General features: G+C 35.5%; 2 protein-coding genes across 6 annotated transcripts in view; one reads left to right on the top strand and one right to left on the bottom strand.

The window, feature by feature from the left end:
* PREPL (prolyl endopeptidase like) overlaps positions 1 to 545 on the bottom strand; it is a 32,153-nt gene extending 31,608 nt beyond the window's left edge. Inside the window, exon 1 of one of the 5 annotated variants that reach the window (XM_033124406.1) lies at positions 192 to 545. The gene's annotated coding sequence lies outside the window, so the exon portion shown is untranslated. The remainder of the gene's footprint in view (positions 1 to 191) is intronic. The other 4 variants (XM_033124405.1, XM_033124404.1, XM_033124408.1 and 1 more) reach the window with 4 other exon arrangements.
* Positions 546 to 670: 125 nt separating this feature from the next.
* CAMKMT (calmodulin-lysine N-methyltransferase) overlaps positions 671 to 26,648 on the top strand; it is a 332,239-nt gene continuing 306,261 nt past the window's right edge. The window contains 5 exon segments of the mRNA XM_033125648.1: positions 671 to 735; positions 737 to 778; positions 780 to 936; positions 11,953 to 12,125; positions 21,119 to 21,183. Coding sequence (XP_032981539.1) covers positions 671 to 735; positions 737 to 778; positions 780 to 936; positions 11,953 to 12,125; positions 21,119 to 21,183 — 502 coding nt within the window.

The following is a 26,648-nucleotide window of genomic DNA, read 5'->3' as shown; positions in this document are numbered from 1 at the left end:
TTCATTCTGCCCGTGAAACTCTCCACCCCTGAAATGAGGTGACTCGAGTGCGAAAGGGGGTGGTATACCATGTGCCACGCAGTGAAGGGGCAATCGGTCAAAAAGCGAGGACCCAGGGACTACGGGATGGTTGGGTGCGGGGAGGAAGGGGAGAAGGGAAGAGACCCCCAGCAGACGCCATCCATACGTACGCAAATTGAAAGTCTGGCTCTGGACACCAAAACGAGTGAAGGCAGGCCGAAGAACCCGAAGCTCTTAGGAAGGAACGGAGGTCGGACCTCAGTCGTGTGCAGCCGAAGTCTGTGTTCTGCAGCTCTCAGAACCCAAACCTACCCAGAGCCGCCCGGAGCTGGTTTGCAGCACGCCGGTCTACGTAACCCCAATCTAGCACGAGCACGAAGCAGATTTCGCCATCTTTATTGTGGTCAAGAATGAATTCCCCCCTCCCCCCCTCCTCCAGGGTTCTTTAATCCGCAAAAATAAAATCCACTTGATTCTTTGCTAGTATTCTGAGCTCTAGATGAGGCAGGGGAGAAGAGACTAAAGAGGGGCAGTGTCTGCCACAGCTCCTCACCCTCTGGCCCGCCCTCACTCAAGGTGGCCACCCGCAAAATGGTGCAATGACGCAAGCAGCGCTGGCCTGGTTGCCAAGGAGACGAGAAAACCGGAAATGCGGATTTGGGGGAGGGCAATGGGAGGGAGGCTCGGCTTGACAGGTCCTGACAGGGAAGAAATAGGCAGGTCCTGGCAGGGGAGACCTGTGGTGGCGGCAGCTCGTGTAGAAGTGGCTCCAGCGGGATGGAGTCTGGAGTCACTGAGGCCGAGGCCAGCAAGGCTGAGGGCTCCTCGGGTGAGGGCTCGGCAAGCGGGGGCCCGGCTCCGGGACCCGCAGACTCAGCGCCCTTAGGAGCCGCCAGGTGGAAGCTCCTGCGGCAGGTAAGGAAGAACCCACTCACCTCACCTCCGCCTCTGGCCACTCCCCTCGCAGGTGTGGGGCGTGCGACCGGCAGCTCTGGGAGTTCCCTCACAGTTTTGCCGGGAGCCACCTGACAAATGCCCTCTTACTTTACCTAAGCGTCCCATCAAAAGGGAGGAATCAAGTGGGGTTGGGCGGGGAAGGGGCAGCCAACGCTGAGTTTCTGGGAAACCCAGATCCAAGTAGAAAACCCATTTCTAGACATTTGTCTACATTTGGGGGACTTTTCTCCTTGCTCGCCAATCGGATTGGTGGGACCGCCGCTCCCATCCACATACTGCTTTTCTTTCCCGCTTCTGTTTCACTTCCTTCCCCAGGTTTCTTCTTGCTTCTTAACTCCTCCCCCCCGCCTGATTCTTGCCCGAAGTCTGGCCCCTCTTTTGGAGATCTGCGTGGCTGACTATGTTGGGACCGTGACGTTGCACGCGTTGCCTTGGTTTCTAATGTAGCGGGGAGAGTGAAGGGAGTAGCAAGTGCTGGGAGGTGAAAGTTACATGCTTGGAGTTTGACGTGATCAGCGAGATTCTCGCTGTCCAAGGTGGACTGGTTTGTTTCATGCCAGTTATTTTCTCGTACTTCCAAGTTGCTGCTGTTGGCGCGTAACTTCAGTCATGTGCAGGTTTGACAGATTTCTGATTTGACGTCCCTGACCCTCTTCCCAAACTGCTTGAAGTGAAATCTGTTTGTTGTTCTGCCCACCAGTCTTATGCCTCTGCCTGAGGCTTCCTGCCGAAAACGTGACTCAAGAGGACACTTTCCATTTCTGACCGTTGTATTTTCAGAAGAGTTTCCCAGCGATTGCCACTTTACTTGAGACGGTGCGTTTAGTATTTTGGGGGTTACTTTGTTTGCAGTTGTCTGGAGACATCTTTTCATACGATGGCCTTCTAGTGCTGTCATGACATAACTCAAAGATCATTGCTTTGCTGATGCATTTAATAATAAAATGAGTGGTCTCATAGATCATTGTCACAGGAATAAACTAGGGCCTTAAATTAATCAAATCTTATTGTGATGACTTCAGTGATTCTTACGATAGTAAAAACTCTAGTTGACCAGCACTTATGTTCATCCTGAATTGCTGTCTGTGCAAGAATAAAGACGTTTCAGCTATGGCTGCCCTTTGACCTTCCCACATGCTTTGACATTTAATGTTTTGGTACACATGTGCCCTCTGCTTAGAGTCTTTTTATCTTCTCTACTTGGTGAATGACTGTTTATCCTTCAGACCTCCATTTCAATTTCCTTTTTTGTGAAGCCTCTCCTAACTCCTTTGGATTGAGTTAGATCCTTAGCTCACTCTTTCAGTGAACCCCATATTGCATTGTTTTACGATCATTTGATCAGAATCCATCTTTCTCACTAGAGTGGGAGTTTTCCCTGGGAAAAGATATTTTATGAATCTATGCTCTGCACTTAGCACAGGGCCTGGCTAGTTGGATTTTTGTAGATATTAAGTGTTGAGGAAAGCCTGAGAGTAAGGACAACTTTTTAAGTGGCCCATATTTTGAGTGAGCTTTTTCCTCTTCTGTATTTAAACTTCTTTTACAATAAACATGATTATTTTCAAACATTTTTCATCTATCCCAAGATGCATTGTTTTACTTCTAACATCTTTGAAATTGGGATATGTTTTTCAGTTGATGGCACACTGGGCTATTCTATATAACATCAGAAGGAAGAAAAAAAATGTTGAATCTTATAATCAATGATGTCTTAGATGTGATGAAATAAAGTCATGGGAAGGAAGAACTATTTTTTTTCACTTTTGAGGAAAAACACTTGACTACCAGACAAACAATTCCAAATGACCGAAAGTTATTCCCAGAACAATATTGCTGTACAACAGAAGACCTCTTACTTGGGTTGGTTAATTGAGAAAGTTGGTTAAAGAACTGAATCATATAAACGATCCATATTCTAAAGTGAAGCTACATTCTGAGTGCCAAATCCGTCTAGATATTTATAATTAGTTCTCTAGATTTTTATGATTGGCTGCCTACACCTATATTAATAGTAAATTTTTAAGCAACTTGCCTTTATCGAGCAAACTTCACTTTATCTTTCCAAGACTTAGTTTTTATGAAAGGAACATGAAAATAAAATGAAATAATGAGTATGACTACTAATAATTACTATTTCATTAGTTTTTGTAATTTAGTTTTTTAATTAATAACAATAACAAGAATTGTTGGTATAAAAAAGCTTGTGAAGAAGCACAATAACTTGGCAAGCACACAACAGGGTAAGGCAAGAAGAGTGCATTGGCCACTACCTTTCAGTTCACATGGCCTCCTCTGAATATTTAATAGAATGGAGAGTGTCTGGTAATCCAGAGAGTTCGAGAGTTGCTACTGTATTTTGTGCTCTGTTTGGGCCTTCTGATTCTGTTGTAGAAAATGGCAAACAGACACCAAGAGACCATGTCTTAGAAAGGGTTGTATGGTGTACCTGTAGATCTTGCACTGAGGATTGTCACTGAGGATTGTGGTTTGGATCCCTACACAAGCGGGGAGCTAAGAGACTATTGGTTTGTTTATTTTTTAAAGCAGTAATCTATTATTATTTTTTAAATAAGTTTTATTGGGGAACATGTTGTGTGTTCTCCAGGGCTCATCATATCAGCTCCATCGTTGTCCTTCAATCTAGTTGTGGAGGGCGCAGCTCACTGGCCCATGTGGGATCGAACCGGCAACCCTGTTGTTAAGAGCTTGTGCTCTAACCAACCGAGTCACCCTGCCACCCAAGAGAGAGAGACTATTGGTTTTTATTGGCATCTCTCAGCATCCTGCAGCAGGGCTGAGCAGGGTCCTTATAGCTCTTTCATTCCCCCCTTTTTTTTTAAATAGAGAATTATTTATTGATAAATTTTATACATCATTGCATTTAAGGAGTTTTTCACATTGTTGAGGTTAAACTGACATTTCAAGTGATTATAGAATTTTATACTGCTAGTCACAGATGACATAGATTTTTGCAAGCTCTGTAGAGCATGTGCATACTTTAACCATAAAGGTCTACATGTAATGCTCACCCAACCCGTTATTCAAACCATGTTGACATATAAGTCAGTGATTTAATCTTAGTAAAGTTCATATAGAAGCATCATTTTTAGGACTCAAAACTGTTTTTAGTTTTTTTTTTTTTATGTTCTTCTTCATCTCTCTGATTTATTAAGATTAATTAAGATTAATTAATCTTAATTAATTAAGATTAATAATTGGTTTCATTAGATTCCTTAAAAATATTTAGAATGGTACTTGAGCATAGAAAGGTGAACATGAATGTTTTCTTGAATTTAAAATTTAAAAGTATGTACTTATCAGTCTAAAAACAAAGTATTCCCCTAATACTTTTGAAAGAAATGAACTTTTAATTGTGGAATAAGAAAAAAAATGTTTAGGTGTGAAAACACCTAGGTGTGAAAGCATTTGTCTTTTTCATTTCACAGAGCTCTAAAATTTATTACACTGTATTAATATTTTTTCAAAAAGTCAATGTAATAATTTTTCAAAGGTTATATCCTTTAGCCACCTTTTCTAAATTTTATATGGCTCATTTTATTTAAATTAGGACCAGAAATCTATGATTTATTCTCAATCTTAAAAGTAGTTTTGGGCGACCCGATGGCTCAGCTGGTTAGAGCACGAGCTCTGAACAGTAGGGTTCCCGGTTCAATTCCCACATGGGCCAGTGAGCTGCGCCCTCCACAACTAGATTGAAGACAATGAGCTGCCGCTTTCAGAGGGGCGGCTGGATGGCTCAGTTGGTTAGAGCGCAGGCTCTCAACACCAAGATTACCGGTTCAATTCCCACCTGGGATGGTGGGCTGTGCCCCCTGCAACTAAAGATTGAAAACGGCGACTGGACTTGGAGCTGAGCTATGCCCTCCACAACTAGACTGAAGCACAATGACTTGGAGCTGATGGGCCCTGGAGAAACACACTGTTCCCTAATATTCCCCAATAAGATTAAAAAATATGTATTAATTAAAAAAAAACAGTTTTGAGTCTTAAAAATGATGCTTCTATATGAACTTTACTAAGATTAAATAATTTGTTATTTGAAACTTTTTAGCTTTATTGAGATATAATTGACAAATAAAATTGTAAGATATTTAAAAGGCGCAGCATGATGATTTGATATATGTATACTTGTGAAAGACCACCGCCCCCCGCCCCACAATCAATTTAACAAACACATCCATCACCTTTTGTGTGTGTGTGTGTGTATGTGGTGAGAACATTTTTTTCCCCATTCATTTTTTTCTGGAGCTTTCAAACAACCTCAAAGTTTTCACTCTGTCTACCTGGATTTCATTTACTATTGCCTTGTTCCTTTTAAATTCCTGATAGAAAAGTGTCAATATAGCTCTCTCACCCCTAGTTTTCTTGCCATTTTAGGAGGCTGCCCTCTCTAAGTACTCACTTGACCTCATGGTTCTAGTTCAGACTCCACACTTTATAAGGTTTATAACCTTCTTTCTCTGAACTTAGGCCTGGGTTACTTTCTAAAACCCCTTGCCTTTTCTATCTTTATATAATTCCCTTTTCTCAAGTTATTTATTACTAAAATGATAAGTGGAATAGGATAATGTCTTAATGTTTCGAACTTTCATTGAGCATTATTGCAGAATTTAGAATATTTAAGCAGTGTCCTGGCACAGTGGAAAGAGCGTTGATGTCAGATGTATGTGGATTCCCATCCTACGTCCACCACTTACTCTGTGCTCTTCATTGATCTCCTGCATCAAGTGTTTAGCTCTTTATGGAATGTACTTTTGTTTCACCTTTATTCCTGACTTCGTTTTATATCCCTCCCCTTGCTTTCCCTTTTTCTTCATCCATCTTTAATGAATGATGTCTTGTATTGTGCGTCTTTCTAAGCCACCTTAAATCCTTGCACAACATAGGATTTAAGGTGGCATAAGTAAGTCTCCCATAAATTGTAGAAATTTGGGCAACTTTTTACTTTCTAAGCCTCAGTTTCTTCTTCATGTATTAAGTGAGAGCAGGAACACACTTTGGAGGGTTGTTTTGAGGAATTAATTATTGTCAAATTCTTAGCTCAGAATCTGCCACATCATACTCACAATAAATAATAGCTATTATTGTCGCTATTGTAACTCTTCCTGGTTACATTGCATCCTCAGTGGGATTTTTCTGTTTTGTCTTGGATGGTGGGCCCTTCTTCTTGACGGAAATGTTAACCTCTTTTCCTCCTCCTGGTTGAAGAAATAGAGAATGTTAGATGCTTTCTCTTCTGACCGTGTTTGACTCTCCTTTATCTGTCTTCTATCTTGAGACCTGGATAGAGCTAATTCCTCTTACTTCTCGATAAGATCTCTAGAGAAAGTCCTAACCTTGGTGTTCATTTATGCCTGTTGACTTTTGTGCTCATCTGCTTCATTCTTCTGGGGCCCTCTGACTCTCAGAGGGGGATTAGTATTCCTTTTGGGCCCCACAATTAAGCACTCTTTTGGTTTCAGACCATCCTGATTGAATTTGTAAGTCCTCTTTACCATAGGGTGATTTCTGAAGGAATTGGCCATTTTGTTGGGCGATCCCAAATGTCAGTATCTACAGGTCTTTTCTCTTGGTCCAACATCGCCCACAGAAATCTTTCATTCTTTTCTCTGGCACATAGAAGACTGGCTGCCTATCATCTGGAAGCTAAGTGAGCAAAAGGGATAATGATCAGAACGAAGAACATTCTGTGCTTGCTGGTTATGACCAGAACTTTAATGATTCATTTTCTCTGGAAATTTACTTTTCAGAGTTGCACTGTGGGGAGGCAGGGTAGTTGCCTGGCATTCATTGCTGATGGACTCACAGCTACCTTTTTAAGAGTTTTTCAACCAATACGTCTGTGTTTAGCCTTACTCCTTTATCCTGACTGTTATACTTTGGCCTTCATAACTACTCCAGTAACTGAGTCTTTGTTGAGTGTTCGGTAGGATTTTGTTTTTCTTGGCTTCCCCACTGCTGGCACTTAGATTTCAGTTTCTCTGATGTCCCAATTTAGCTACCACTCATCATTTCTCCTCCCAATCTCTTTGTCCTTTTGGATTTTTGTTGTTTTTACTTGTTAACTGGTAGTTTAGGGGGTTTGGGAGGGATGGGAGGTAACTGTGTGTGTTCTGTCTGTCTTTTTTAACCAGAAGTTAGTTAAAAATTCAACTATTTATTGAGTTCCTACTCTAGACCCTTTCCATGTAGCATATATTGTCTTAATTAATTTTCACAAATCCTTGCATTCAGTCTATATGTATTGTGTGTCGGGCACTGTATTAGAAGCTGCAAAGTAGGTATTATTCTTGTCTTACAGGGGGCGAGACCCAGCTTGAAGAATTAGAAAGGTACTCGCACTCATGTAACTTTGAGGGATATGTTCTCCTACTGCAGTTTCCTGCAGTTTGCAGCAAACTCCTACTGCAGTTTGCTCATTTTCTCAGTAATACTGCTTTTAGTAGAATATTGGTTATCAGGATTCCTGCATAGTTAATTATGTTCAGTTTAATTCGTTCTTGAGTAAATAAACATTTCAGGTTAATCAATGGGTCTTGACTTCCAGTGTGTTCAGTTGTATACATTGTTAACCTGATGGGCCTAGGACTCAATGCTTTTTTCTCCCCTTCAGATATGTAATATTTTGACATGAACTTAACTTGATATAACGTTGATATTTGATTTAATAGCTCATTGATTTCGAGGAATGAGAAACTGCCTTGACTTTGAGTGTGTTCCTTCAGCCCAGATAATTCCATTAGGAGATTATTTAATTATATACATAGGGGGTTGGAAGGAGATACTCTAAAAATGGTAGGTGTTACGTTGATGGGAGATTCGAGTATCCTCCCAGCTCATAAACCTGCAAATATTGATGGCCTTAAAACAACTGAATCTTTAAACTAAAAAGAAACATCAGAAGTAATTTGACTTGACCTCTATTGTAATTTCTTTATTGTATATAGATTACATAAAGAAATGTTTCCTTTAAAATTTATCCTAAACATATTGTCTGTTACTTTCATTGAGTATCACCTCATTGTCATATTGCAGATCATGGGAATTACTGAGCTATAAAAGCCCCTTCCAATATTATATGTGGGGTGACTTCAATAATTTTTTACCTTAGTGATTTATGGTGCCAAACACCTTGACATCAGAGTAATTCAATTAGTCTAAATAGGCATTTGCTTTTTGGATATTAATTGGACAAGATCCAAGGTAATTTGTAATATTTACATTAAAAAATTTTTTTTTAATTTAGTTACTTTTTTTTTTCTTAATAGTAAGCTCTGTTGTTTTTCTTCCTGATGACCATGGTTGACAGATAATAGCAATCAGACCCTATTTTTGGTAAAGGCTTTTAAAACAATTCATTGTTTAAAAAAAGAGAAACCAACCAAATCAAAGAGAGGTAATCTTTCCTGATCGTCCATTAAAATAACAACAACAATAAAACCCTTCTAAATCTACATGATACATAAATTTTAAACAGATATTTTTTCCTTCAAGATATATTCATAATGATGTGTTTTCTTGCTTGGTTCTGATCTCAGTTTGATCTTTTACATATAAGAATTGTGGCATCATTGGAGCCAGGGTTCCTTTTCAGACAAGAGAAACAGCTCTACCTATTTTAAGCAGAAAAGGGTTTAATATAGTGAGTTAAGTGCTTACAGAAATCTTTGGAGGGATAGGAGGAGCAGGACAAGTGTGAGTCCCAGAACACAAACTCCCAGAACCATACAGAGCTGGCTTGCCAAGAGAAATGCCACCTTTACCAAAATGAAGAACCTGAGGCTGTTTCCAGGATCATATCACTTTACCTGTGACCTCTCTTAGTGATCAGGAAGCTTCTGCCAGAACTTTAGACTCCAGAAACACAGGTTGCCTGCTAGATCTCTACCAGCAAAAAAGTATACCACTTATGCTGCCTCTCTCTCTCCATTAAATTAGGGAGTGCACACTGGGACCTTTGCTAAAGCTGCTGTAGAAGAACCAAGTGTCTTACCAGCAAAAGTTGTACAAATGTAGTTAGTTACCACCATCTTTCCTTCTTTTCTTCTTTCAAATCTCATGTTAGTGCATCTGACTAGCTAAACCAAACTCACATCTACAACTCTGGCTGCTAGGGATTCTGGGAAATGTAGTTGTTAGTCTTCAGCCTTATGATATAGAAAGGTATCTCAGAAGGAAGTTGGAATGGATGTTTGATGCCAGTCTCTGATAGTCTCCACAAGTAGAGGTGTTAAGAGTTCATGCTCTGCAGTCAGACTGCCTAGATTTGAACCCTGGATTTTCCTCTTATTAGCTTTCTGACTTTCAGCAAATTAACATCCCTTTGCCTCAGTTTCTTCTCTCACATAATTAGTATCTATCCCAGAGGGTTATTTGAGGATTTAATGAAGAGTGTGGTATGATTTGCCTTGATACTTACTTAGACATTTGGTGTAATTTGCTGGTGAGCAATCTGGAGTTGGAGTTTCATTTTTAAAAATAGTTTAGGACTATTTAGACTTTCTATTTCTTGTTGTGCCAATTTTGGTAGTTGTATTTTTCTATGAATTTGTCCGTTTCATCTAAATTTTCAAAGTTAGTTTTCATAATATCCCTTTGCAATTTTTTAATGCCTGTAGGATCTATAGTGATCTCCTTATGTCACATTGATATTTAGACTTTCTTTTTTTTTCTTATTAGTCTCATCATGGATTTATCAGTTTTATTAATCGCTTTAAAGAATCAACTTTTGATATTAATCCTCCCTGCTATGTTTGTTTTCTACTTTATTAACTTCTACCCATTTGGGACCTTCACTTGCTTCTTTTTCTAATTTTTGCAGTGGCTGCTTAGCTTACTGACATTTAATCTTTTCATAAATTTTCCTCTAACCATAGATTTAGCTGCATTTTATGTTTTGAAATGTATTTTTGTTATCAATCAGTTCAAAATACTTTCTAATTTTCATTGTGTTTTCTTTTTTTGGTTATAGTTATTCAGAAGTATATTGCATACTTTCTATATATATTTGGAGTTTTCGTTCGATTTTTTAAAGTTCTTTTTTATTTATGACTATTAGGGTGTTTTATATCTTTAAAAACTTTTTCTATTATGGAAAATGTCAAATATATATAAAACTGGAGGGAATAGTTTAATAATCACTTAGATGCCCATAAACCTCAATAATTTTAAACTCCTGAGCAACTTTGTTTCATCTCTATTCTCTCATTACATCCCCAATCCTGATTATTTTGAAGCAAATCTCAGATATCATATCATTTTTTTCTGTAAATATTTCAATATGTATCTTTACAAGATGACATTAAAAACACATAATTATAATACCATATCATCCCCAGAATAATTTCTTGATGTCATGAAATATCTGACCAGTTTAAAAATTTTCCCCTTTATCTCATAATTTTTCTTTACAATTTGATTATTTTGAAACAAGATCCAAATACTGTTATTGATTGATATGTTTCTTAAGTCTTTCTAATCTAAATATTCCCTCTTATGTCTCTTTTTCAACCCTTGCCACTTATTTATCGAAGAAACTGTGTTTTTTTTGGTTGTGTTTTTTTTTTTTGTCTTGTAGAGTTTCCCATAATTTGAATTTTGCTGATCGCCCTTGATGATGATCTGTAATATGTTCCCTATCCCTGTATTTCCAATAAGATATAGAGGATCAGATTCAGATTTGATGTTTTTTGTCTTGTTAGTTGGTCAAGATGATGGTATTGCGTATTTTCATCGGTATTCAGTGTATAAGTCTGGTTATTTCTCTTCTTGGTGATGGTTACCTAGGTTCCAGAATTCCTGAGGGGGTCAAAATGGTGATATTCTAATTCTTCATTCCTTTTTCATTTATTACTTGGGATACTACCTCTTATCTACTATTTGGATACTCTTAGTTCATAGAGAAAAACAGATAAATACTTGGTTCTTTCTCTTTATTTACTGGTTTTCAAAATAGTAAGTTGGTTCTCTAGCATCCTTCCATGATCATCAATGAGGCATTTAAAAAAATATCGCTATGAACTAATGTGTTTCGATTCTGTTACATTTATTATCTTAGTTGATGCTTACTCTGTCTTATCTTTGGCCAATGGATCTTATTCAAATTGGTTGCTCTGGATTCCTTTTAATATAGTCCTTAATTTGGTATGGCTTTCTTGTTTTCTTGTGTGTAGGGTGTCTCAGGTTCATCTTATACAATTCCTAACATTTCTCCAAGGGGCCTTACTTTGTTTTACTAGAAAGTAATATTTAGAGAGAGCAATATGGACATTAGGTGTGCTCATTGCTACTGATTTGGTCCTTGTTTCTTGATGTTTTCAGTGGTCAGTAGGAAAGATATGTATAGTTTTAAAAAATGAAACACATTACATTTTATTATACTTTATTCAGATTCAGAACTGCAGGATTTTTACTTAACTTCATGAATCCTACAGCTGTATCCCCTTCTTCCTTACTTAAAAAACCCAGTTTTCAACGATAACAACAAAATTACTCATTTGATTTATCTTAAAACACACACACACACATACACACACACACACACAGGCTCTGGGCTCTGAAGAAGATAACTACCCCTGTCTAGGTTGTAAGCTTTGAGATTCAAATTTTACCCCCTAACTCTACAAGCTGTTAAAAGTACTGCTTATCTTCTCAGCTCTTTCTTTTGGAATTGACAAATGTCCCACAATAAAAGTAGTGCAAAAACCTCTCTAGATTTACCTCCTCTTAAAGATATTATACTGGTAAATCTTCACTACTTTCTTTGCTCTCTAATGCCTTCAAGTAATGTTTAAAATACTTTGTCTATCTTTTCTAGTTGTCTTCATTAGAGGTTGCTCTGAACTATCTAATTGGCCATTATTGGAAGTGAAAGTCCCTGTACCACTCAAACTTTGAACTCTCAACTTACATTTATGTAATATGACCGTGATATTTGGTTTTATTTCAAAGGTTCTGAAGCAAAAACACCTGGACAATTGTCTACGGCATGTATCTGTAAGAAGATTTGAATCATTTAATCTGTTTTCAGTAGCAGAAGCCCAAAAAAGTGAAACTGAAGAGGAAGTTGGTGCATGGGTCCAATATACAAGTGTCTTCTACCCTGAGTACAGTATTTCCTTAAGGTAAACATCACTTTAGTTAAGCTTTGTTTTTTTTTTTCTTGTTTTTTTTTTTTTGAAGACTCTTTTTCTCTTATAGAAGAATCTCATTGTTCATTCTATTCAGTTTTCAGGCAATCTTTATCAAAACTTAGGTTTTGCAACTTTGTTTCAGGAAAGCCTGCTGCTTTAACTGGGTCTTGCTGTATTCTCAGAACTAAAGAAAAAAAATCCTCAGCAATGTAGTGGCATCTGAGGATAAAGGATGTTGCAAGTCAAAGAATTCATTTAACCATTCTCTCATAGCATTTGATTATGACAAAAATGAAGTTCTTTTTGAAAAAAGGAAGGCTAAAAGTGAAAACAAAATATTTCTAAATTACTCTTCAAGTAGTAGTTATCTAAAAAAATTGAGCTTTGGTATTTATCCCATTCATGTTTTGTCACTTTCAGAATAGAATCTTAAGAATAGGACGAGAAAATTCAGCGGAAAACACTGATATTGTGAGAAGCATACAGACTGTTCTGGCGTTAAAAATCATTAGAAAAGAGACAAGAGAGTTGCAAACTGAAGTAACAAGATACCATTGTTACTGAATTAATTTTCTTTCACAGTTATGGTTTAGTATGTTGCAATATTACTGTAGGTGTTTGATATTATAAAATCTGCCTTTTTTGACAAGATTTCACATTTTGAAAGGGAGGGTGGAGCACATTTACAGTAACTATAAGAAGAGCAAAAAACATTTTAAGTGGAAATGTGACTGAGTAAGGTTTAGGTGAGGCTAGGAATAATTCTAAGAAAAAAATTTTCACAAAGGATGTCTATTTATAATATATATTTCTTGAACTATTTTGATTTAAAATACCCAAGCTTTAAAAGACACCATAATAGCTAAAAATTTGGGATTTGGATAAAAATTGACTATGGGGGGCAGGGAAGAACAATTAGGATCTGGTTTCATGATCCTGCTTTATTGAAAACTCCAAATGAAAGATAAGAACTTCAGGATTTGTGAGCTTGCCTCTATATTCACCATGAGATTCTAATTAGAATACCTCAACTGCCTCACATTCTGAGGGAGATAATTAGTTTAGTTTAGTCCTTGGTTAAGAAGGAAAGAAAAATGCATTAAATGCTTCGTATGAGCCAGGTACAGAGCTACGTGCTGTAATGCATTCTAATTCATGTAATCCTTACAATAACTCTAGGAAGTAGGAATGAAGATGATTACATTGGAAGATAGTACCTATAAGGAAATTAAAGAGAAGGAAAAACAGTGCTCCAGGAGGTGATGTTTAGGTATAAAGTTCTAAAACATATGTTCTACATCCACGGGGACCAAGAGTCAATAAGGGTAAACTGTACCAAGAATAATTTCCGGACATCTTCAAGACCCTGGTAAGCATTAGCTGAAGAGAACGTGAAATCTGCTGTCCTTGAGAACTTTTAAAAATAAGGCATGATTCTCCACCTGGTGGATGGACATGACTGGGACGTAGCAGGAAGCCAGGCTAGAATATACATTAAAGGCTCCTCTCCAAAAAGTTCTTTGTGATAGATCCATTTTTGAAAGAATAAATACAGGTATATCTATAGAAATGTAACATTGAGTCTGAATTTATGGAGAGGAAACAGATGCCTGAGCTAAAAATTTGCCCGGATAGCTTAACATACACAATTCTGGAGCTGAACGCCATCTTAGAATAAATTTTAAAAAATCATGACAACATTAATAATGGCTGACGATTGAGTCCCTACTATGTGGCAAGCACTGTTGTGAGTGGTTTACATGCATTAGCTTATTTAATCTATACAACACCTTATGAGGTAAGTACTGTAATTATCCTCATTTTACAGATGAAGAAACTGAAGCCCAGAGAGGTTAAATAACTGGATTGAGGTCATCCAGCTAATTCAAACCTCTGTGGTCCGGTTACATAGCCTGGACTTTTAAACACTTTTATTTTGAAATAATTACAGAGTCTCAGGAAGTTACAAAAATAGGACAAGGAATTCCATGTACCCTTCATCCAGCTATCTCCATTGGTAACATCTTATATAATGAATAGTCAAAGCCTGCACTTCTAACTCCTGCATGGTCTGCCTCTTGGGAGGCAGTCAGTACCCATTTATTCATTTTACAGATGAAGGGATTGAGGTCTAGACGAACTAATTTCCTCACTGATTACACTGAGCATCCCATTCCTTACTCCCCAATCCTGTTACCATACAGGAAATTGCTGCAATTGCTCAGGTAGGGTAGGAGTTCTGCCGAGAATAGTTCATTCCCATTCCATTGCCAGTTTTGTTCACGTTGATTTCTTGCAGTTACAGCTTTTCCTTGTTCTCTGTTATCCGCTCCACGTGGATTTACATTCTTGTTCCTTTCATATCTCATATCAACTGTTTTCTCAACATGTTTCCATGACAGTTCTTTGGTTACCTTCAGTATTATTTGAATTGTGAACATTAAAATTTTAAAAAATGACTTGCACTAGCCAAAGGTAGTGGTTTAGAAAGTAGTTTTTGAAATGGAGTACCATCATCTTCCTCTATATTTTTTAAGTTTGTTAAATCAACACTATGGAATGATTGAAAAAAATGATGAATAGTTTTAAATAAATTCAAATCAGTAAATACTTAATAGCACCTTCAATGTAGACAAATGAAAAGAAATATAAGATAGACTATCCTCAAGGAGCTTAAATATGTGAAAAGTTACATGATAAAAAATAATTAGATAAGAAGGAAAGTTCACCATTCATTCTAAGAACTCCAACCACACAGTATGTAACTAATTTCCACCTCAATGGAAAACGTCACATAGCTCAGGAATTGAGAGGTACAACGGATTTTTGGAAGGCCTTGAGGAGCAGGATTCCGAACTGGATCTGGAAGTATTTGAAAATTCTGAGAGAAAGGGAGGCATTAATTCCTAACAGGACAAAAGCACTAGAAAATATATGAGGGTGAGAAAGTACAAGGCAGAATCGTTGGAGACCACTGAGAAAGCCATCACAATCTCTATGGGGAGAAAGGGTGATGAATGTATGTTATAAGGTGGGTCTGCTTCTGGGTTCTAATAAAGGCTGAGCATTTGAGATGTTTTGTTCCTATAGATCATGAATATAAACCCCATTTTCACTCTCTTAGTTCTTTCTTATCAACTAAGATCACCTGCCACAATTAACAGAGATGATGCGTGTATGGTGATTAATACTTATCAATACCTTTTATTAGTCTTGTCCTGCTGAAAATTTTCCTACAGATTGATTTCTGCCCCTTGAAAGTTTATTAGACTCAAAATGAATACCCTAAGAGGGTAAAAAACTAGATATTTGTTAATCCAAAGTACATAGTTATATTTGTTTATATTATTAAAAAGTATATAAGCAGTGGCCCAAATTAAAACTTGGATCATTATTTTCTGTCAGTTTTACATGAAGATACTTCAAATGAAGGAATAAAAGAATTTCCCTTGGTGACTTTTTATCAGAAGCAAAAATCTAGACAATGTAAAAGTTAGGTTATGAAATCCTCTAAATCTGTTGTCTTTTCCGTATATCTGAGGATGGTCTACTCTTTGTTCCAAAGTGAGTATTAAGAGTTAGGAAATCAAAACCTCGGATGACTTCTACTTTATTCCTTGACAAAGTCTTCTTATCTTTCTGGTGCTTTATTTCTTAGGATTTTATAGAAGAGGCTTTTGCTATTAGATAAATGCATGTATAGAAAACTAATATATACTAGAGATGCTTATACTAAAAATCTTCCATTAAAAATTCCTTCTCCCAGTCTTATAAGCTGGATTTGCTATTGCATAGAGCTTACTGTATAGATTCTAGAAATTGTACCCTATCCCCACATTTCAACTTATTTTCAGTGCAGTAGGAATTTGCATATTCTGGAAGCTTTAAAATACATGATATTTGGAATCATAGAAGTACCTGAATTTTTCCTTTAATAAATGTATACATGTCTTAGGTATAGAAAAAGCGGAGAGACTTGAACTGTTCTTCCTTTGAATAAGACTACTGGTTGCTATGGTAATTGCTGAATTAGAAGCCTCTTGACTTTCGGCTTGTCCTGGGAGCTTAGAATGGGCAAGAAGTCAAGAATGAGTTTGTCTTTGTGTTGCATCTTTCTAGTACAACAAATGCACTGTGAAATCATATATTGCTTCTCTAGGGAAAGGAAAAAAAAATAAATCCTCACCCCACTGAATTTAGTATGTACCCCATGAGTGCTCACTAATAAAAACTAATGATGGGAATGATACGCTTATGAAATTAGATGTATGGCAGATTATCCTTATATATGTGGTATATCATAGGTACCCATGTAAAGCTTGGCAAGGCTGGCATTTGAGGCAAATACAAATACTGAATTTATATTTAAAAAACATAGTTTTAATGTTAGTGATATTAACAGCAGAAGTAAATATCAAAGCAGCTTTTGTTCTCTTGCATTTTATTTTGTATTTTAGAATGAACTTAATAGAATTTTCAAAATATGGTCCAGTGTGTGCAGAAAACGAAAAGACTAATCCATTGAAGTCATGTTTTCATGGAACTTAAATCATAGATATAGGCCAATTATAACTTAGTTTTCAAGTTTGTTTTAAACTCCAATTACGATGGTTTATGCAGTTTGCTTACATATACATATATTCAAAGTCTCAATAAATTGAAATGTTCTCTTGATTTTTTTTCACAATTTCACATATTACATGTAGAAATCATCTATTAGTTTTCTATAACTAGTAGATATAAGACTGAAAAATCTCTTTAGCCATTAATTTATAATAGTGCTCCAAAGTAAATTGCATCTAGAATCAAGTTTTTCAAACCTTGTCCTTCTGAAAACCTCTCTTTGTTCTTATGCAGTCTTTTAGGGCCCATTCCATTCTCTGGTTTACTTTTTCTGTCTTTTTCTTTTTTTTTGACCAATTTTCTTTTTAATCAAGATAAAATTCACCATGTTAATCATTTTAAAGTGTACAACTCATTGGTTTGTAGTATATTCATAATGCTGTGCAGCCATCACCACTGTCTTAATTCCTGAAATTTTTCATCACTCTAAAAAGAAACCCCGTACTCATTAGTAGTAACTCCCCAGCTTCCTACTCCCTTCAGTCTCTGGCAACCACTAATCTACGTTCTCTCTGTATGGATTTGCCTACTATTCTGGATATTTCTTATAAATAGAATCATATAATATGTGGACTTTTATATCTGGCTTCTTTCACGTATAATAATATGTTTGATTCATCCATGTGATAGCATGTGTCAGTACTTTATTCCTTTATTATGGCCAAATAATATTTCATTGTATGAGTAATGCCACATTTATCTATTTTTGCTTTTGTTTGTACAGTTGGTGTCATATTTTGCTGTGCCTTAGTTTAACCTCTAGATACCTTTCGGCTACAATAATTTTCTTTAGTAGCTTTTTTTTCGCTCTTCAAATAATTATCTGCCCCAGTGAACTGCTCCTTAGTCCTTATTTCACAGGCCATTCTTGGGGGAAAACTCAAAGGTCCTCAATTCTAGGATAGATTTAGGTGCTTGTGAACAAAATTGGTTGGCTTTGGGAAAGAGAAATGGGCTACTGGTAATTTTTTTCCAGCTTTATAAGATATAATTGACATATGATGTTGTGTTAATTTAAGGTGTACCATGTTTTGATTTGATACACTCATATATTGCAACATTAGCATCACCATAGTGTTAGCTAACATGTCTATGATGTCACATAAGTACCATTTCTTTTTTGTGTTGAGAACATTTAAATTAAAGGATTGGGAAACAAGTTAAATCTGGGAAACAGTTAAATCTTTGGCATTTAGAAGAAAGGTGGAGTGAACTTTTTATACCCTTCGTATACCAGCAAAAAGTTGTCATTATTATATAGCATTACCTATCACTATAAAGCTAAGACTATAGTTTCATAAGGTCCCTTCCTTGTAGGTATTACTATCTAAACACGTTGTCCACGCAGGTCTTAGGCAAACAATTGAAAGATTAAGGGTAGACAAGATCTTATAGAGTTGAGAGTTGGATAAAATAGAGTACTCGGTAAACAAAGAATAGTCCTTGAGTTTTAGGCAAATGAAAGTGAACTTGAAATAAAGTGAAAATAAATAAATAAATAAATAAATAAATAAATAAATAAATAAATAAACCCAACCAACCAAACCAACCAAATCCTGACCCCACACCGCTCCCACCCTGTGATGGGGGCCGCTCAGGGGAAGCAGAGGCACAGTCTCCCTCCACCGAGTGAGTCCCGGTACAAAACCTGCAGTGTTCCATCACACTCTGAAAAGAAAAAAAAAATCAAAGTGAATCTTTACCACACTGGGTTTGTTCATGGCAGTTTTCCTATAATTAGCACTAATTTTTATATTATTAAAGACAATAATTATTGACATTATTTTTTCATGAGATGCCATCTTTTAGGGTTTCTAGATTTTATAGATAATTGACTTTCATTTTTGTAAATTATTTTGAGACAATAAAATTAGTTTTACTGTTTCTCCACCCTGATCCCATTTAAAAATGTCATAGGGCATACTTTCTGTTTCTATGCTTTAGGAAATAATGCTTTCAAGAAGACAAGTTCTACGTCACTGATAACTCTGAAAATCACACTGTTTATTTTGAAGAGTGCTTTTAACTTTTAAACATACATTTCTCTTTAATTACCCCAATTTCTGCTTTTTAGAAATACTTAACTTTGCAAAATATATGTACCTTTTTTTTCAACTCTTATCTCAGATTCAGATTTCAATTCAAATGTTTATTCTGATTTGGGGGAAGGAGGGCGGGAGGGAAGGAAGGAAAGAGAGACAGAGAGACAGAGAGACAGAGAGACAGAGAGAGAGAGAGAGAGAGTATATGAGATAATGACCTTATTAAAACTAGGCCATAAAACAATTCCACTTTTAGGAATTTATCCTAAGGAAATAATCAGAAATGGGCTCGCTGATGTTTCTACAGGATGTTCGTTGCAGCAATGTGCACAAAAGCACAAAACTGGGCATGATCTAAAAATCCAACACGAAGTGTTGATTCAATAAATTATGGTGTAAACAGTCATTCCTTGGACTACTTGGCTGCCATTAAAATCACGTTACAGAAAAAAAAAATCACATTGCAGGAAGAATCCTTAATGATGTGGGAAATTGTTTATGATATGTTAAACGAAAACACACAAGAACAGTTTGGACACTGTGCTTTCAGTCATTTAATGACAGTTATATGAGCACAGCATAACATTTGAAGGCTATATACCAAAATATTAACTGTACTTATCACTGCATGATAGGATTATGAGCAGTTTTTTCTTGAAGGAACAATACATTGCTTATTAGGAAAGTTTTTTGAGTTCGATGCTGTATTGCCGATCATTTTAATTATGTCATCTTGTATTTTACATGTTCAATACTTTGTTCTTTTTCCTCTCTTGTTTCACCTGTAGTTTTTCATGTCAGCGTAAATAACCTCCTCTATACCTAGAACCTTGCATGCACAGAGAAGATGCAGAATCCTTGTGTTACGGTGATGAAAGTTAGATTTGCGGTTGGTAACTTCATTGCCGTAGGTTGTGGTTCTGTGGAGCCCAATGCTTATCTGGCCATTGATTACCGCAGATGACTTTCCGCATTCTCACTCAGTCACTCTACCAGAGAACTTGGTCTCTATGATAGAAGTAAAGTTTTTCTGAAAAGAGTAATGCAGTTCACGTGTATTCTCTTACTATATGTATGTATTAGTGTGTTAGGGCTCCCCAAACAAAACACTACAGACTGGATGGCTTAAACAACATGTTTATTTTCTCACAGTTTTGGATCTAGAAGTCTGAGATCAAAGTGTTGCTGTTTGGTTTCCTCCGAGGCCTTTCTTTTTGACCTGCCAGGTGGCTGCCCTCTTGCTGCCTCTTCACATAGTTGTCCCTCTGTGCACGTGTCCTGTTGTCTGTGTTTCCTTTTCTCATAAGGACACGAGTCCTATTGCACTAGAGCCCACCCGAATGACCCCATTTTAATTTCTATCTTTCTTTGAAGGCCCTGTCTCCAAACACAGTCATGTTCTGAAGTACTGGGTATTAGGACTTCAACATATGAATTTTAGGGGAGACACAATTCAGTCCAAAACATTATATATAACTTAGGATAAGTTTTAATGACAAAGTTAAAGTAGTGTTGATGAAGTAAATTTGATTATGAATTATTAATGGTTATTGTAAACTCTTATAACACCTTAAAGAACTATGGATATAAGGTATATACGGTTGAATGTAGAAGATTTTAGATCCATTAGCACCAGTATTTTATACCACCCCTGGAAAAGTAGCTCAAACTCTATGACCTGTTGACAGTTGGGTCCATTTGTATATGAAGAATAGTATCTTTTATAAGTATTAATAAAATATCAGTGATCAAATTAAGTATTTAAAGGATTGTCAAGAGAAAAGAGATTAGAATTAAAGGGAGTGGAATTAAGATTAGTGGGCAAAAAATACAAAACATTGCCCTCCGATATTTAGAACTCCCTGCAGATAGAATGTACAGACCTGAAGTTTGGTTCATTCTTTGTGATGAGTTCTGAGTTTGTTGGGCTGTTATAGAGGAAATTTAGGTTTGGTTGAGGTTCCAGAAGTTGATTGTTTATTTTTCTTTTGAGTTTCTCAAAGTATAAAGTTTTGTTTAGTTTTGTTATCTTTAAAAAGATTAATAATCTCACCTTTATGTAACTGAAACAACAATAAAAATATTAGTACTTTAAAATGTAGATTAATCGTCAGACAATGTTATTTCATTAAATAGTGGGAGGACTACAGTCTGTTATTTCTTTTCTTTCTCCCTCTAGTGGGCAGAAATATTTTAAAAATATAACATGGAAGGGTTTATTAGTATTGGGTGTATCACAATGCAGTCTCAGCTTTTTAAAAAATTAACAAATTGTTAATATTTCAGAATCATTAAAGAAAATGCTTTTTTCCTTTCTAGTCACAATAGTGGATCCTTGAATATTGAAGATGTTCTTACCAGCTTTGACAATACAGGAAATGTTTGTAAGTTTTATGACTACTATATAGAACTATTTTTAATGTTTTAAAAAGTGAATTTATAATTGGTGCTTTTTTCCTCACTAATGTTTATTATACTGACTAATGTGTGGTGTGTGCACCTGTGTGTGTATAAGAGAAACTCTTACTGTTTTTAGCTGCAAAATAAGCTTCACATATGGTGTACCTACTAAGTGGGATGGCATTTGACAGTTGTGTGTGTCTGTGACAGAATGAAGGCAAGAAGGAACACTGGACTCTCCAGTAGGATCCTTTTTGTTTATTGTTTACATTTTGATCTTAGTTAATCCAACAGAGGGGCTCTTTCTTCTTTGCTGTGTTTTGAGTGCTTTCTTTTCCTTTTCCTGCTTCTTCTTTCTTTCACTACAGAATAAACCTAGATCAGGTTTCCTTGCTGCTAAAATATTTGAATACCAGAGTGTTTTTGTTTTATGCAATATTATAATATTATGGAATATACTGTCTTTTCATCTAATTAAGTTGTGATTTCTGAGAAAATCATTTAAGTAATTATGTCATATGATTAAAGAAATCAAACAGGAATATTTTTATATCACTGTGTTAAACAACATACCATGATGTGTATTGCTTTATGTGCGCTGCACAGAGTATTTCTCTTAAGATAACGAATTATCAATGAAATATGACGATTTTAAATGCAAAAATTGTACTCAGATACTTTTTTCTCAAAGGAAATTTCAGAACTGTAACTACTTATTATTGGCACCAAAACAGCATACTTTGCTAACAGCACTACTTTATAAAATGCTCTCTAATTTTAGATCTGCGTAGAATAATGTCCAACAATACTTAGGCAATAATTTTGTCCTTATGCCCATATTATGACAAACTTTTGACTAGTATAGAAAAATATTTATGTATTTTGTCACTCAGGAATTTATAAATGTCCTAAAATTATCCGAAAATATTTAAAATAAAGTAGGTTTCCTTTTCATAGATAGTGACATGTCTATCTTTTAGTTTCCACATGTTGGCAATTGATGATTCTTTTCTCTTTAGGCATATCTCATATTTTTATTGGCGTTTAGGGCAAGAACTGGGCAAAGGATGCTAATGATGGTTGAGGAGACATTTTCCTTTAGTTCTGGGATCATGTGAAATATCATTAAGTCAGGCTTATGCATACAGAATTTAGGAACATGATTCTAGAATGTTAAATGTGGAATTTTTGATGCAGTAATGTGAAAATGAAGTATTGTTCCCTGTGGTTCAGTATGAAATAGGACCACTAGCTGGCAGCATTATGTAAAATAAAAATATTTTCCTAAAGATCGAAGCTATTATTCTATATAAGAACAACTATCTTATACATCTATAACATTTTCCCCATCAACTTGCTCCCCCCAAAACCCCAGTTGCTGTTGCATTGACAAATGGAGAAATTGCATGTTAAAAGTATATTTTCACTGCTGTTTATTGTTTGGTAGAAAAGTTTGAGTCTTTGAGACCCACCTAAATTTGAATCTTGGTTCTGAAATTCATCTTTGAGCAATTTATATCATCTCTCTGGGCCTCAATTTTTTTCATCTCTTGGAGCTGTATATGTAAGGTAAGGAAAATGCAGAACTTATACTACATTCTCATAATTGACACTCAATACATGGAAGCTATTTATTATTACTGGTGATGAGTAACTCTAAAACTTCTTTCAGTTTTTTTCCTAGTAATGAAGATAATATTAAGGATTATTCTGATGTTTTAAAATAAACTTATTTTGATTAAACTGACAAGGCAGGAAAAATAGATTAAATTACCAAAATAGTAATTTGTTAAAATGTCTTGTCATAAATGTGGCTTAAAAACCTGAATATATTGCCAAGTGATAGAAATGGTGACAGAAATAAGGTATATTGAAACATGTTGTTTAGCATAACTTTTATATTATACTCTTTATTTTAAAGGAAAAACCTGTACTGATATTTTGCTTAATGATAAATTAGTAAAGTCTTGTTACAATGAAATAAATATTGATTATAACTTTTATATAATCTCTGCCAAGGCTGAAAGTGATCAAGGATTGAAAAAGTGATTTTTCATTTGAATGCCTCAAATGTTTGATTTTACACCAGTAAGTGGTATTAGGTTGAGTTTGTGATTGGAAAACCCAGCAGAGGGCGCCACATCATAATTCTGTCTCACAGCCCAATATAATTGAATAAATAACTTGAATAATAACTGTAAGCTTTCATTATGTAAACATATAAAGATGCATGTTTCAACATTTCCATTGGATTTATTTTTTTATATATTTAATATATTCAACAACTCATTAATATGAAAAATAGATTTTCCTGACAGATTTTTGAGTTTATTTTTTTGGTTTTTGTTTTAAATATCAGTTGAATTTTTATGCTTCTAGCTTTAAATAAGGGAATACTTTTGGTCGTGTTAATCTTGATATAGATAAATATAATATATTGTATATATATATCATTGTTTTAGAATAGAGGGTTTAGAACGACATAATATATGTGATTTATCATATGTTGAAGATAGAATTTCAGTGAGAGCGGAAAGGATGGATTCTTCAATGTATAGTATTGGAATCATTGAGTAGGAATTTAGAAAAAATAAAGCTGAATCTCTCCTTTATATTATATACCCAAATAAATTTAAGATGGATTAAATATTTAATTAAAAAATCCTAACACTCCTAGATATCTCAGGTGAATAATTTTATGATATTGAAATAAGGAATGTCTTTCTAAGTATGACCCAAGCCCCATGAACTTAAAGATGAATAGATTGACTAAATAAAGACTTATAGTCATTTTATTTTAAAAAGTATCAAAAAAAGTTGAAAGACAAATGACAAACTGGTAATTATTATTTATGACATATATGCAGACAAAGATGTATTCTCTTTATTGTATAAAGAGCTCCCACAAAGCAATAGCAAAAAGAGACTGCAAGTCTATAAAACACAAAACATAGCCAAAAATTAGGAGAAGGTATTTCCAAAAATTAGGAGAAGAAATACCAATGCTCTATAAACCCATCAAATGATTATTTATTAGTAGTGAAGTAATGAAATACAATTAAAACAGTGAGATATAAGTTTTCTTTATCAAATTGGCAAAGATGAGAGAAGATAAGCAATAATCAGTAAATTGTGGGGCAAATGGGTATTCTCATCTACTGTTGGATTTGAAAATCAATTCTACTTCCTCAGAGGTAATCTGGTGATATTTTCCTAATTTTAAGTATCCATATCACTTGACTAATAATTCCTTTTCTAAAAAGTAATGAAATCAGAATGTAAAGGGATTCACTGTAGTGCAATGAATAACTGGAAAAAAAAACATAAATCTTTAATTTTAGGTGACTGGTTAATTATAGATAATCCATGATATGGAATATTATAGCTGTTCCAGATCTCTAAAACATATTAAGTTAAAAAATCACCATAGGGAATATGATCTTATTTCTGTAAAATACATATACCCATCCAGTAGGTATGTATATGCATAGAACTATGTCTTAATGGTGGTAGTATTTTGTTGGGGTATTGAGGTTATTGATGACTACCTTTTTCTTCTTAATACTTTTCAGTATTGCTTGATTTTTTTTAATGGCATGTATTAGTTTTATAACTGTAAAAGGCAATGTTATTTTTTATTTTGAAAAAAAGTAGATACTCTTTAAGTTCCAAATTGAGTATTAATTTTTTTGACTGAAAGCTGGGATGAAATCTCAAATTATTTAGGACAGCGCTGGGGAAAAAAAGGAGCAATTCACTTTACCAGTGAAAACATATTAAGTTGTTTTTATTTTTTAGCTAAAACCTCCCTATCTTTTAAAAAAAATAATTGTTTTATTTTTGGATTAGAGTTGACATACAATATTATATTATGAGTTTCAGGTATACAACATAGTTATAACTTATGAGATGATCACCCTGATAAATCTAGTACCCATCTGACACCATATATAGTTATTAGAATAGTATTGACTATTAAGCTATTTGTTTTTAAATAGCACTTTTCTCCAGGTAGCTCACAGCATATTAGATGTTAATGTATTAGTGCCCCAATACACTTATGAGATAAGAAATCAGAGATCAGATTATTCTAGCCCCATATTAGGTCACGAGAGTATAAAGAGGTTAAAAACTTAGTCTGGCAGAATATTGAGCTTGGGCATAGATAACTTATAAGTTTTGTTAAGAAAATAAATTTTAAAGTTCAGTGCATCATGTGTTGAGTATGCATGGGCCAGCAGCCCTGAGACTATTAGGAGCCTCTGTGCCAGTGGGGAGCTGGTGGTATGAAGCACTGGCTCTGGATTCGGCTCTTAGTCCCTGAGAGGTGCACAATGTGTATGTAGTCTTTGTTAGAAAGGCTTCTGGAGGGCAGGTTAGGAAAGACTTCTGGAGGGCAGTTTAGGAAAGACTTCTGGAGGGCAGGTTAGGAAAGACTTCTCAAGGGCAGGTTAGGAAAGACTTCTGGAGGGTAGGTTAGGACTCTAGATGGTAGCTCTCTCAGCCAAGTATCTCCAACTGTCTGACTTCGTAGCTTCATAGTTGTCAGGGCACAATATTGGGTAAGCATGCCCTAAACCTTAAACACAGCCCTATGCATTTGTTTTTCACTGTTTACTAGGGAAGGAACATTTAGAAGACGTCTCTTTTTAAGTCACTTTTAAAATTTTTATTTGAAATAAAAAATTATGGAGTTGGAATGTTTCTCCTTGATAACAGAATGTGCTGCAATTGTGAGAAAAGACTGAAATAAATCCTATAGTCCTCTGTAGATTCGTAACATGTATTAATGGTTAATCAGTGTAACAATACTGGAGTGTAGTTCATGTCTTTGCCATAAACCTTCGAGGTTTTTTCCCTCCTTTGAATATTCGAAGGAATGTTTCTAATTAGGTGCCTCTAAGTTTTAGCAGAAGATAAGCCAAGCAAGTCTTTTTTTCTCTCTCTCTTTGAGCAAATACTGAGTAGTACTTATTTCTCTGTCTTTTTAAAAATAGCTACCCTTTCTTTTGTATCCCCTACAGCATTTATCAGGAACTTTGTGAATATTGTTATCACTTAATATTCTTAACGACTTTGCAAGGTATTGATAACTTGCTTAAAAAATGAATATTTAGTAAGTGATCACACAGGAATTTATAACTATTCCACTGTATTTCTTGAAGGTAGCATTTCCTGAAGACGGCGAGAAATGAATTTTAAAAGTTCATGGTGGGAATTGAAACTAAAATGGTAACTTGGAGTGCTAGAAAATAACTTTGGCAAATGGAAAAGAATTCTGTCCAGTGGATTGTGTCTCAGAAGAGACTGATTAAAGGTCACTGCAAAATGGGCCCGCTAGGGTTTCTGAAAGGTAGCTGACAATCTAATGGAGTGGGGATTTGGGGAGTGAGGATAGGGGTGGAAGAATACATTTTCTTCTAATAGTCTAAAACCAAATGTGGATTTT

Source organism: Rhinolophus ferrumequinum, chromosome 13 (assembly GCF_004115265.2).
Source record: "Rhinolophus ferrumequinum isolate MPI-CBG mRhiFer1 chromosome 13, mRhiFer1_v1.p, whole genome shotgun sequence".
Classification (NCBI taxonomy): domain Eukaryota; kingdom Metazoa; phylum Chordata; class Mammalia; order Chiroptera; family Rhinolophidae; genus Rhinolophus; species Rhinolophus ferrumequinum.
The sequence above is the reverse complement of the archived record's forward strand: the minus strand, read 5'-3'. Positions and strand labels throughout refer to the sequence as shown.